The 13,717-nt window shown below is 37.8% G+C and overlaps 1 protein-coding gene across 2 annotated transcripts in view; it reads left to right on the top strand.

Annotated features, from left to right (window-relative positions):
* The window catches only part of LOC102809900 (gamma-aminobutyric acid type B receptor subunit 2-like), a 96,499-nt gene that overhangs the window by 58,460 nt on the left and 24,322 nt on the right, over window positions 1–13,717 (top strand). For both annotated transcript variants that reach the window (XM_085497687.1, XM_085497686.1), the window contains 3 exons: window positions 3,616–3,756; window positions 4,136–4,309; window positions 4,495–4,596. In XM_085497687.1, coding sequence (XP_085353813.1) covers window positions 3,616–3,756; window positions 4,136–4,309; window positions 4,495–4,596 — 417 coding nt within the window. The remainder of the gene's footprint in view (window positions 1–3,615; window positions 3,757–4,135; window positions 4,310–4,494; window positions 4,597–13,717) is intronic.

Below are 13,717 nucleotides of genomic sequence, written 5' to 3'. Positions count from 1 at the left end.
TGAAACTACCAAAAACATTCAAATTAATATAATTCCTAATAATAACCCAAGGAATATTGTGTAAAACCACAAATCTCTTGAGATATTGGCTAATTTTGCAATAGTCAGCCATAACGTCGACTGTTTGCTTGCATCAACCGATCGTATTGCCTGTATTTTTATTACATGGTATTATGTGACATATGGAATACATAACATTATCACAGATGTTCTGCATTGAAATTGTTGACATAAAGGTTGAATTACGTGGCACTCCATGTCGTATTCACTGTAAATTGTAATAATGGTACTTCATATCGTACGTATTCGATTACTCATCCTACCCTGCACTGTAAAACCATAATAGTGGTTCGATCGTCCTCGGGATTAAGGATATTCAGCGTGATTTGTTCAAACTATATTGCGTGGACAAATATTTTGAATAATGAACTTTAAGTAGTGGGTTATATGCAAGTTATCTGAGCCGCAGGCGAGCCAACTATGGAAGTAGAGTCGGTGTCAAGCCCTTTTGAGATCACGAGTTGTGGCCGAAGAAGTGTGATCAGGGCAATTATCTGTACATTTTTGTATTTTTCTTTGTTCTGTATTTTGTATCGTGCAAAAGATTGCATGTCTTTTATTTTCTATCGATCGGTAAACTCGAGTTCGAATCATATCCTGGGTTGAACACAATCAAAACTGCCTTGTATTAGTATGTACAGACACAATGGATAGGCTCAAACTAAGTTTACCTAGAGTGCGTGTACTGCAGACACAGCGGGGAGTCTTATAGAAGCAATTGTGCCCGGAGTTGTGTGCGCCACATACTCATTGTGAAGGCATAAGCAACTGTACCCTGGGGAACCTTTGGTTAAGGTCAGTATGTGCTCGCGTTCCACAACTACCATTAGTATTCATCATGATAACAATGGCAGCCAATCAGATTTCCTAATGTTTAACCGACATTTTCTAATGCCTACCTCCAAACTGGGTACATTCTTCCCGAATTTTCGCCAATAACTTGTGAAGGGAACATGATAAGAGTCAATATTTATGTAATAACTGGTTCGAAATGTTTTCACTATTTGACTTTCCTATTGTTTGTCACAAGTTTCGCCAGCGCTCTCGGCTGCATTGCACCGTTGTGTTTGTTATGTATTGTCTGTGTTGTCAGTGAATATAAATTTAATGTATAATATATGTGTCGACAGTTAATCGGTTTTGAAATATGCCTAAATCAAGCCATTTGCTGTTCAGTTCTGTGTTTTGACATCTCCTCGCGCATTGCACATGATGAGGATAGCGCCATAAAATGCTTCGTCAAGCTGAATGTGCAGAAATTATACGTTGATAAAAAGTCATAAGTCATACCCCCAATAAAAGTCTATAGGTTTGAGCCATGTACTCAGCCCTATAACGATGTCTTTAATGGGTGTCATCTACCATGGAACGTCAAGTTTTCGGTTTTAAGATTTAGTCAGTATGATAGTGTCCACCATGAGAGCGATAGACACAATTGTAACGTCCCTAAGCGCTCATTGTCAAGCTTGACTTGCAATGAGCTCTTGGGGTCGCTAAAAACTGCAAATCAACTTTTGTTGGGGCAAACATGTTATGTTTTATTCGACAGCAAAGTTAACCTCAGGATTATGTAGGCTCGGTGCCAATGGAACGCGCGCAGCAATGACGTCACGCAATGTTCAAACATGGACTATATTAAATTAAAATACTGAATCGAACACTTCATTACGTAATTGTTGATGAGATATGAAAGAAACAAGACATTTATTACATTTATATTTAATTATCCATAGATTTTATAACCTAGCTCGTAATTTTAGATTCTACTGACTTATACTCACAACCAAGAAATTCGATTAAATTTGTATTCTTCTGGGGTTAATTGTTCAGCCACTTGAGTTTTCATTTAGATATTTGGAAAATACAAAACTTGATATTTTGTGCGTTCTATTCTGCTCTACTCTCTTGAGTCGTGTACTATGTACTATACTGTACTAATCTGATGCACTGTGCTCTTCTGTATGCCCTAAAGTCTGGGAATACGTGTCAACGTGTTGTTATACAGTTTTGAGCTAATATGTCGCACATAGAAATGTCCCGTTACATGCTCATCTCAGTCTCCGTTAGATGCGCCTCTCTGTTAGGACGTTATTCCAATAATCCATTAGCAAAGTTACGAATCAGAATATATAAATGTTTAAATAATAATGTGTCCATACGGATACAGTTTCAAGCTATAAAAATAACATTCTTATAAATTGTCGTCGGTCGCACCCAAAACAAATGCTATTAACAACTTATGGCTGATGTAATTCAAGAGAACGTATTTCAATACAAGTTGCGTGTCTAGGTGTATAATAAATATGTATATCCCCCGAAATAAGATGACATTAAATAATTAATTATTAAATCTTGACAAAAAAATATGCAACCAAATCTCCTGATAACAACTACTAGTAAAGTTTTCCGGGTATTGAAAGGGAAATTTTATATATTAAATCTCAATTCCCAGATTGGGTAAATGTTAACAATATGTAAGCTGTACATCAACACCGAGTCGCTTGATCGTATGATGTCGTTTTCCTCGCTTTTGTGCGGGGAATGATGTATTATTGATTACTTCAAAAGCAATGCATCTTTTATCGTCGATTATAGCGTTCGAATTTTGATATATCTAAGCTCTTCTTTCTGAGTTGTAACGCGTAACGACACAATAATGATGGTGTACGCCAACAGCCATATCTACAAATACTAGAAAAATGTTTTCCGGCGGGGAAAAAAAACTCAGAAAGAACGACTATGACAGAGGTGTCTGTTGGGTAGGTCTTATCTTGGTGAGATACTCTGCTCTGCCTGTTATATGTCTGCGACTCTCTATATAACGGGGTCGAAAATCCGAACACTTGAAATTACTCATCAAGCCGAACGGGATGGGTGTCGTCATTTGGTCCCCGTAAACAGACTACATGTACACGTTACGATACAGGCTAATACTATTCAGTATCTACGCATTGCGTTTATTAAAACAAAACCAAAAGCCATTATTCCACGTTTCGCGCCATTGAGTAGTATGCTTTAGTGATACAAATGAGTTTTATTGAGCGAATGTCTCAATAAATTTTGATTACACATATTGGTAATTACACGCGTACAATGAACGTTATAATATAGTGTTTTTGGTTTTTAATTACTTATTTAATGCTGTTGTGACCAAGTACACTTGCACACAGATAAAAACAAACTGAATAGCATCATTCTCAACGCTTATGTAGAGTAACGAGCGAAAGATGCCAAATAATCATGTCTTATTCGGGTATATCATTCTGGTAGACCGAGTACTGTGGGCAACCGGGTGATAAATGAGGCAGCCGAAGCTAAAATTGCTTGGTTTAACATTCATTATTTAAGAAATAAACCACCGCCGCATGCATATAAACAACGATATATCACACAATTCACAACATATATGCAGGAGCCACAGGCGGGTGTCAAACCTGTGTGACAACGACAATGTTTCGCAGAATTAAACTATTGTAAATTTTCCTTCATTGAATGCGTGCCTATATTTGCTCTATTGATATGTAAACGAATTATTTTTCCCATAATTATTTGCAGAACAACGAAGGTTTGGCTATCAGGAAGTTCGTGAACCTCGTGACGAGTGGGCCACAACCAATGGTCATGCTACTAGGAGACCTTACATCAAAGGTGACAGAACATATGGCCAAATCAACAGTCTATTGGAATCTCATACAGGTTAGTATTATATTCGCTTATATTGTTATATATGCGACCTCATACTACTTTTTTCTGTGGTTTCTGTTGCAACAACGTGTGTTACATCGACTATAATATACCCACAGTCAGCTGGCACACACGTGATAATAAAATAAATGCGATATGTACTGTATGGGGGCCGCCATCTTGAATGCGACATAAAACTAAATAAGAGACAAGTTGTTTTATTATCATGCGTGCGCCAGCTGACTGTGAATATACCCTTAAACTGACAAGACCTATTTGTGTAAACATGACCAATTACACCCACACACATAGATACAGGTCCTAATTTGTAACACAATCTTTAACAATCACGGATGAAATTCTAAACCCTGTTTTTTTCCTCGCATCACAGGTCTCGTATGGTTCACATTCAGCTGCTCTCGCTACCAGGAAATTATATCCTCTTTTCTTCCGCACTATTTCGTCTTCGCTTGGTTTTAATTTTCCTCGGTTAAAGACAATCCTTGAGTTCGGGTGGAAAAGAGTGGCGATAATCCATTCAACCATGGATAATACTTTTCAAATGGTAAGCCTTTGTCCTACACACGTGTCACTAAATGGTTTGTTGTGATTCGTTCTAACCATAAGTAACGTATTTTGGTAGCAATAACATCATATATAATCTCATATATATGAAGATGTATCGTACATTTTATATAACCGCTAAAATACGGCTTATCAGTTACATTGCTTTGCGTACTTTTATTTCAGGCAACTGAGCGGCTGCACACATTGCTAAGTAATGCCAACATAAGCATACTTGCATCAGAGACCTTCAGCCAGGATCCGACAAGCAGGATCAAATTTCTGAAGGTAAGTATTAAAATATAATCACCGGCAAGATGAATTTTCTTTGGACTACCTTGATTCATATTAACATTAGTTGATGATGAACGGAGGCCTAGTCATATATAAAAATATTGTGAAAATGATGTCTATGACATTATCATACATTCTGTCATTAAGGAGTCAATGTAATTACAATACATATAGGTAAGGTATTGCCTTCTATACATATATATATATATATATATATATATATAGGAAGGTAGTCGATTTGTAGAGCAGATTTACATACGTGGACAGAGAAATTAAGACACGACTACATGAGTAAAGTTCTTACCCGAAGTAAAATTCACGACTACATGAGTAAAGAACTTTACTCATGTAGTCGTGTCTTAATTTCTCTGTCCACGTATATATATATATACATTACTTGGGGTTTGCAACTACGGTGACATGATACCAAGATCTCGTTTCAATCTCGCTCTCGCATAACTGAGCGTTCCAACTCAGAAAAATACGAATGCCCGAGGTAACTAGGATACTGTGATGTCCAGGTGGATCAAAATAGCTGCTCACGATATGACGGATTACGATACCTATATATATATCTGTTCTATTTTTATAGTAGAACCTTCCCAAATAAAAAAAAAATCTAAAATTTAAAAATATAAAAGGTAGTCACTAAACCATGTACTTTCACACTCAAGCAAGAGAATATACATGTTGGTAAACTAGCCTTGCACTGTGAGTGTTTTATTGTTTACACTCTATAAAATACCAGTTTTTTTCACAAATAAAAAAATTTAAAAAAAAGAACTGCAGACCACACTTCTTTATATTTTTGAGTGGGCAAGCCATGTTTCCACATACAAAAATACACATAATATTTCTATTTAATTTATTTATTTTTTTAAAAAAAAAAATATTTTAGAAGCATAACAATACAACGACTAGATTTGGTGTCACAGTTTGCTCCCAATTCATACTGGAATATTGCCAGCAATAATTAATAAAGCTTGTTCAGAAAACCATTTATTCCCGACATCATATTCAATGGCTAGTTCTCAGGATCTACAACAGTAAATAAATAAACAGAAATCATGTTGATGCGTGGTTTTTAGACGACACTGCCATCTCGCACCGATATTCAACACCGCCATATCGAATTTGGATTTGGACCATATCATTTCAAGCTGCAGGGTGTCTAAACAATGACTCAACAAACAATAAACACATCTTCCACCCACCACACAAATTTTAGCCACAATTGAACAACCAAGAAAGCAACAAATATCAGGCTGCATCTTGAAAACAACGAGATACCGCATTACAACCAGTCATTACAGACATGAAATCCTCCACCCCTCCCAGTACACCCTACAGCATTAATGGTTCCTATACTCATTTGCATCTATGTACAACAAGCTTAGCCAATAGATGCACCTGACTCATCAAACTTTTGACCAACCACTCATTCTAAATATTGTTGAGTGGGGGCGCTATTTACTAATGAGAGGAACTTTTAAACGAATTAAACAGATATACATATATATTGTGTTCCATTGAAAAGGGGAATTTAATTATATTATCTCATGGTGGTAGGTTCTGTATAAAACATTCGTCGTTGTCAGCATTGCGCCAGTAATCTTAGTTAATACAAATATTCAGTGTCCTGAATCAAGCAGTAATGCTTCTCCGAAGGGCTTCACCATTAGAAACTCTAGGGGCGATGGCAGAATTGAAAACAAAATTGCACACAAAAATACCTTGGAAAAATTCTTCATGGATGTATAACAGAAAAACAAAAATTCGTAAAATGAAGTTCTTAGTAAGGTATTGCCTTCCATCTGTCATAACAATAGTGAGAGGTGTTTAGTAAGGTGTGGCCTTCCGTCTGTCACAACAATAGTGGGCAATGCTTAGTGAGGTATAGCCTTCCATCTCTCATAACAATAGTGGAAAGTGCTCAGTAAGGTATTGCCTTCCATCTGTCATAACAATAGTGAGAGGTGTTTAGTAAGGTGTGGCCTTCCGTCTGTCACAACAATAGTGGGCAATGCTTAGTGAGGTATAGCCTTGCATCTGTCATAACTATAGTGGGAAATGCTTAGTAAGGCATAGCCTTCCATCTGTCATAACAATAGTGGAAAGTGCTCAGTAAGGTATGGCCTTCCGTCTGTCATAATAATAGTGGGAAATGTTTAGTAAGGTATAGCCTTCCATCTGTCATAACAATAGTGGGAAGTGTTTAGTAAGGTGTGGCCTTCCGTCAGTCATAACAATAGTGAGAAGTGTTTAGTAAGGTGTGGCCTTCCGTCTGTCACAACAATAGTGGGCAATGCTTAGTGAGGTATAGCCTTGCATCTGTCATAACTATAGTGGGAAATGCTTAGTAAGGCATAGCCTTCCATCTGTCATAACAATAGTGGAAAGTGCTCAGTAAGGTATGGCCTTCCGTCTGTCATAATAATAGTGGGAAATGTTTAGTAAGGGATAGCCTTCCATCTGTCATAACAATAGTGGGAAGTGTTTAGTAAGGTGTGGCCTTCCGTCTGTCATAACAATAGTGGGCAATGCTTAGTAAGGTATAGCCTTCCATCTGTCATAACAATAGTCGGAAGTGTTTAGTAAGGTATGGCCTTCCGTCTGTCATAACAATAGTGGGCAATGCTTAGTGAGGTATAGCCTTCCATCTGTCATAACAATATTGGGAAATGCTTAGTAACGTATAGCCTTCCATCTGTCATAACAATAGTGTGAAATACTTAGTAAGGTAGATATGGCCTTCCATCTATCATAACAATAGAAGGAAGTGTTTAGTAAGGTATGACCTTACATCTATCATAACAATATTTGGAAATGCTTAGTAAGGTATAGCTTTCCATCTGTCATAACAATAGAAGGAAGTGTTTAGTAAGGTATGACCTTACATCTATCATAACAATATTGGGAAATGTTTAGTAAGGTAAAGCCTTTCATCTGTCCTAACAATAGTGGGAAATGCTTAGTAAGGCATAGCCTTCCATCTATCATAACAATAGAAGGAAGTGTTTAGTAAGGTATGACCTTACATCTATCATAACAATATTGGGAAATGTTTAGTAAGGTAAAGCCTTCCATCTGTCATAACAATAGTGCAAAGTGCTTAGTAAGGTATAGCCTTCCATCTGCCATAACAATAGTCGGAAGTGTTTAGTAAGGTACGGCCTTCCATCTGTCATAACAATATTGGGAAATGCATAGTAAGACATAGCATTTCATCTGTCATAACAATAGTGGGAAGTGCTTAGTAAGGTATGGCCCTCCATCTGTCATAACAATAGTGGGAAATGCATAGTAAAGTATGGCCTTCCATCTGTCATAACCATAGTGGGAAATGCTTAGTAAGGTATAGCCTTTCATCTGTCATAACCATAGTGGGAAGTGCTTAGTTAGGTATGGCCTTGCATCTGTCATAACAATAGTGGGAAGTGCTTAGTGAGGTATAGCCTTTCATCTGTCATAACCATAGTGGGAAGTGCTTAGTTAGGTATGGCCTTGCATCTGTCATAACAATAGTGGGAAGTGCTTAGTGAGGTATAGCCCTCCATCTGTCATAACAATAGTGGGAAATGCTTAGTAAGGCATAGCCTTCCATCTGTCATAACAATAGTGGGAAATGCTTAGTAAGGTATAGCCTTTTATCTGTCATAACAATAGTGGGAAATGCTTAGTAAGTTGTAGCCTTTCATCTGTCATAACAATAGTGGGAAATGCTTAGTAAGGCATAGCCTTCCATCTGTCATAACAATAGTGGGAAATGCTTAGTAATGTATAGCCTTTCATCTGTCATAACAATAGTGGGAAGTGCTTAGTAAGGTATGGCCCTCCATCTGTCATAACAATAGTGGGAAATGCATAGTAAAGTATAGCCTCCGATCTGTCATAACAATAGTGGGAAATGCTTAGTAAGGTATGGCCTTTCATCTGTCATAACAATAGTGGGCAATGCTTAGTGAGGAATAGCCTTCCGTCTGTCATAACAATAGTGGGAAATGCTTAGTAAGGTATAACCTTCCATCTGTCATAACAATAGTGGGAAATGCTTAGTAAGGGATAGCCTTCCATCTGTCATAACAATAGTGGGAAATGCTTACTAAGGGATGACCTTCCATCTGACATAACAATAGTGGGAAGTGCTTACTAAGGTATGACCTTCCATCTGTCATAACAATAGTGGGAAGTGCTTAGTAAGGTATAGCCTTCCATCTGTCATAACAATAGAGTGAAGTGTCTGGTAAGGTATGACCTTACATCTGTCATAACAATAGTGGGAAATGCTTAGTAAGGTAGATATGGCCTTCCATCTATCATAACAATAGAAGGAAGTGTTTAGTGAGGTATGACCTTACATCTATCATAACAATATTGGGAAATGCTTAGTAAGGTAAAGCCTTCCATCTGTCATAACAATAGTGGGAAATGTTTAGTAAGGTATGGCCTTCCATCTGTCATAACAATAGTGGGAAATGTTTAGTAAGTTATGGCCTTCCATCTGTCATAACAATAGTGCAAAGTGCTTAGTAAGGTATAGCCTTCCATCTGCCATAACAATAGTCGGAAGTGTTTAGTTAGGTATGGCCTTCCATCTGTCATAACAATATTGGGAAATGCTTAGTAAGGCATTGCATTTCATCTGTCATAACAATAGTGGGAAGTGTTTAATAAGGTATGGCCTTTCATCTGTCATAACAATAGTGGGAACTGCTTAGTAAGGTATGGCCTTCCATCTGTCATAACAATAGTGGGCAATGCTTAGTAAGTTATATCGTTCCATCTGTCATAACAATAGTGGGAAGTGCTTACTAAGGTATGACCTTCCATCTGTCATAACAATAGTGGGAAGTGCTTAGTAAGGTATAGCCTTCCATCTGTCATAACAATAGAGTGAAGTGTCTGGTAAGGTATGACCTTACATCTGTCATAACAATATTGGGAAATGCTGAGTAAGGTGTGGCCTTCCGTCTGTCACAACAATAGTGGGCAATGCTTAGTGAAGTACAGTTTTCCATCTGTCATAACAATAGTGGGAAATACTTAGTAAGGTAGATATGGCCTTCCATCTATCATAACAATAGAAGGAAGTGTTTAGTAAGGTATGACCATACATCTATCATAACAATATTGGGAAATGCTTAGTAAGGTAAAGCCTTCCATCTGTCATAACAATAGTGGGAAATGTTTAGTAAGGTATGGCCTTCCATCTGTCATAACAATAGTGGGAAATGTTTAGTAAGTTATGGCCTTCCATCTGTCATAACAATAGTGCAAAGTGCTTAGTAAGGTATAGCCTTCCATCTGCCATAACAATAGTCGGAAGTGTTTAGTAAGGTATGGCCTTCCATCTGTCATAACAATATTGGGAAATGCTTAGTAAGGCATTGCATTTCATCTGTCATGACAATAGTGGGAAGTGTTTAATAAGGTATGGCCTTTCATCTGTCATAACAATAGTGGGAACTGCTTAGTAAGGTATGGCCTTCCATCTGTCATAACAATAGTGGGCAATGCTTAGTAAGTTATATCTTTCCATCTGTCATAACAATAGTGGGAAGTGCTTAGTTAGGTATGGCCTTCCATCTGTCACGAGAATAGTGAGAAGTTCTTAGTAAGGTATGGCCTTCCGTCTGCCATAACAATAGTGAGAAGTGTTTAGTAAGGTATGGCCTTACATCTGTCATAACAATAGTGGGAAGTGCTTAGTAAGGTATGGCCTTACATCTGTCATAACAATAGTGGGAAGTGCTTACTAAGGTGTGGCCTCCCATCTGTCATAACAATAGTGGGCAATGCTTAGTAATGCATAGCCTTTCATCTGTCTTAACAATATTGGGAAATGCTTAGTAAGGTATAACCTTCCGTCAATCATAACAATAGTGGGAAATGCTTAGTAAGGGATATCCTTCCATCTGTCATAACAATAGTTGGAAGTTCTTAGTAAGGTATGGCCTTCCATCTGTCATAACAATAGTGGGAAATGCTTAGTAAGGTAGATATGGCCTTCCATCTATCATAACAATAGAGGGAAGTGTTTAGTAAGGTATGACCTTACATCTATCATAACGATATTGGGAAATGCTTAGTAAGGTATAGCCTTCCATCTGTCATAACAATAGTGGGAAATGCTTAGTAAGGTATGGCATTCCATCTGTCATAACAATAGTGGGAAATGCTTAATAAGGCATAGCCTTCCATCTGTCATAACAATAGTAGGAAATGCTTAGTAAGGCATAGCCTTCCATCTGTCATAACAATAGTGGGAAGTGTTTAGTAAGGTGTGGCCCTCCATCTGTCATAACAATAGAGGGAAATGCATAGCAAAGTATAGCCTTCCATCTGTCATAACAATAGTGGGAAAAGCTTAGTAAGGCATAGCCTTCCATCTGTCATAACAATAGTGGGAAATGCTTAGTAAGGTATAGCCTTCCATCTGTCATAACAATATTGGGAAATGCTTAGTAAGGCATTGCATTTCATCTGTCATAACAATAGTGGGAAGTGTTTAATAAGGTATGGCCTTTCATCTGTCATAACAATAGTGGTAACTGCTTAGTAAGGTATGGCCTTCCATCTGTCATAACAATAGTGGGCAATGCTTAGTAAGTTATATCGTTCCATCTGTCATAACAATAGTGGGAAGTGCTTACTAAGGTATGACCTTCCATCTGTCATAACAATAGTGGGAAGTGCTTAGTAAGGTATAGCCTTCCATCTGTCATAACAATAGAGTGAAGTGTCTGGTAAGGTATGACCTTACATCTGTCATAACAATATTGGGAAATGCTGAGTAAGGTGTGGCCTTCCGTCTGTCACAACAATAGTGGGCAATGCTTAGTGAAGTACAGTTTTCCATCTGTCATAACAATAGTGGGAAATACTTAGTAAGGTAGATATGGCCTTCCATCTATCATAACAATAGAAGGAAGTGTTTAGTAAGGTATGACCATACATCTATCATAACAATATTGGGAAATGCTTAGTAAGGTAAAGCCTTCCATCTGTCATAACAATAGTGGGAAATGTTTAGTAAGGTATGGCCTTCCATCTGTCATAACAATAGTGGGAAATGTTTAGTAAGTTATGGCCTTCCATCTGTCATAACAATAGTGCAAAGTGCTTAGTAAGGTATAGCCTTCCATCTACCATAACAATAGTCGGAAGTGTTTAGTAAGGTATGGCCTTCCATCTGTCATAACAATATTGGGAAATGCTTAGTAAGGCATTGCATTTCATCTGTCATGACAATAGTGGGAAGTGTTTAATAAGGTATGGCCTTTCATCTGTCATAACAATAGTGGGAACTGCTTAGTAAGGTATGGCCTTCCATCTGTCATAACAATAGTGGGCAATGCTTAGTAAGTTATATCTTTCCATCTGTCATAACAATAGTGGGAAGTGCTTAGTTAGGTATGGCCTTCCATCTGTCACGAGAATAGTGAGAAGTTCTTAGTAAGGTATGGCCTTCCGTCTGCCATAACAATAGTGGGAAGTGCTTAGTAAGGTATGGCCTTACATCTGTCATAACAATAGTGGGAAGTGCTTACTAAGGTGTGGCCTCCCATCTGTCATAACAATAGTGGGCAATGCTTAGTAATGCATAGCCTTTCATCTGTCTTAACAATATTGGGAAATGCTTAGTAAGGTATAACCTTCCGTCAATCATAACAATAGTGGGAAATGCTTAGTAAGGGATATCCTTCCATCTGTCATAACAATAGTTGGAAGTTCTTAGTAAGGTATGGCCTTCCATCTGTCATAACAATAGTGGGAAATGCTTAGTAAGGTAGATATGGCCTTCCATCTATCATAACAATAGAGGGAAGTGTTTAGTAAGGTATGACCTTACATCTATCATAACAATATTGGGAAATGCTTAGTAAGGTATAGCCTTCCATCTGTCATAACAATAGTGGGAAATGCTTAGTAAGGTATGGCCTTCCATCTGTCATAACAATAGTGGGAAATGCTTAATAAGGCATAGCCTTCCATCTGTCATAACAATAGTAGGAAATGCTTAGTAAGGCATAGCCTTCCATCTGTCATAACAATAGTGGGAAGTGTTTAGTAAGGTGTGGCCCTCCATCTGTCATAACAATAGAGGGAAATGCATAGCAAAGTATAACCTTCCATCTGTCATAACAATAGTGGGAAAAGCTTAGTAAGGCATAGCCTTCCATCTGTCATAACAATAGTGGGAAATGCTTAGTAAGGTATAGCCTTCCATCTGTCATAACAATAGAGTGACGTGTCTGGTAAGGTATGACCTTACATCTGTCATAACAATATTGGGAAATGCTGAGTAAGGTGTGGCCTTCCGTCTATCACAACAATAGTGGGCAATGCTTAGTGAAGTACAGTTTTCCATCTGTCATAACAATAGTGGGAAATACTTAGTAAGGTAGATATGGCCTTCCATCTATCATAACAATAGAAGGAAGTGTTTAGTAAGGTATGACCTTACATCTATCATAACAATATTGGGAAATGCTTAGTAAGGTAAAGCCTTCCATCTGTCATAACAATAGTGGGAAATGTTTAGTAAGGTATGGCCTTCCATCTGTCATAACAATAGTGGGAAATGTTTAGTAAGTTATGGCCTTCCATCTGTCATAACAATAGTGCAAAGTGCTTAGTAAGGTATAGCCTTCCATCTGCCATAACAATAGTCGGAAGTGTTTAGTAAGGTATGGCCTTCCATCTGTCATAACAATATTGGGAAATGCTTAGTAAGGCATTGCATTTCATCTGTCATAACAATAGTGGGAAGTGTTTAATAAGGTATGGCCTTTCATCTGTCATAACAATAGTGGGAACTGCTTAGTAAGGTATGGCCTTCCATCTGTCATAACAATAGTGGGCAATGCTTAGTAAGTTATATCGTTCCATCTGTCATAACAATAGTGGGAAGTGCTTAGTTAGGTATGGCCTTCCATCTGTCACGAGAATAGTGAGAAGTTCTTAGTAAGGTATGGCCTTCCGTCTGCCATAACAATAGTGAGAAGTGTTTAGTAAGGTATGGCCTTACATCTGTCATAACAATAGTGGGAAGTGCTTAGTAAGGTATGGCCTCACATCTGTCATAACAATAGTGGGAAGTGCTTACTAAGGT

Source organism: Saccoglossus kowalevskii, chromosome 4 (genome assembly GCF_978046115.1).
Source record: "Saccoglossus kowalevskii chromosome 4, keSacKowa6.1, whole genome shotgun sequence".
NCBI lineage: Eukaryota > Metazoa > Hemichordata > Enteropneusta > Harrimaniidae > Saccoglossus > Saccoglossus kowalevskii.
The sequence above is the reverse complement of the archived record's forward strand: the minus strand, read 5'-3'. Positions and strand labels throughout refer to the sequence as shown.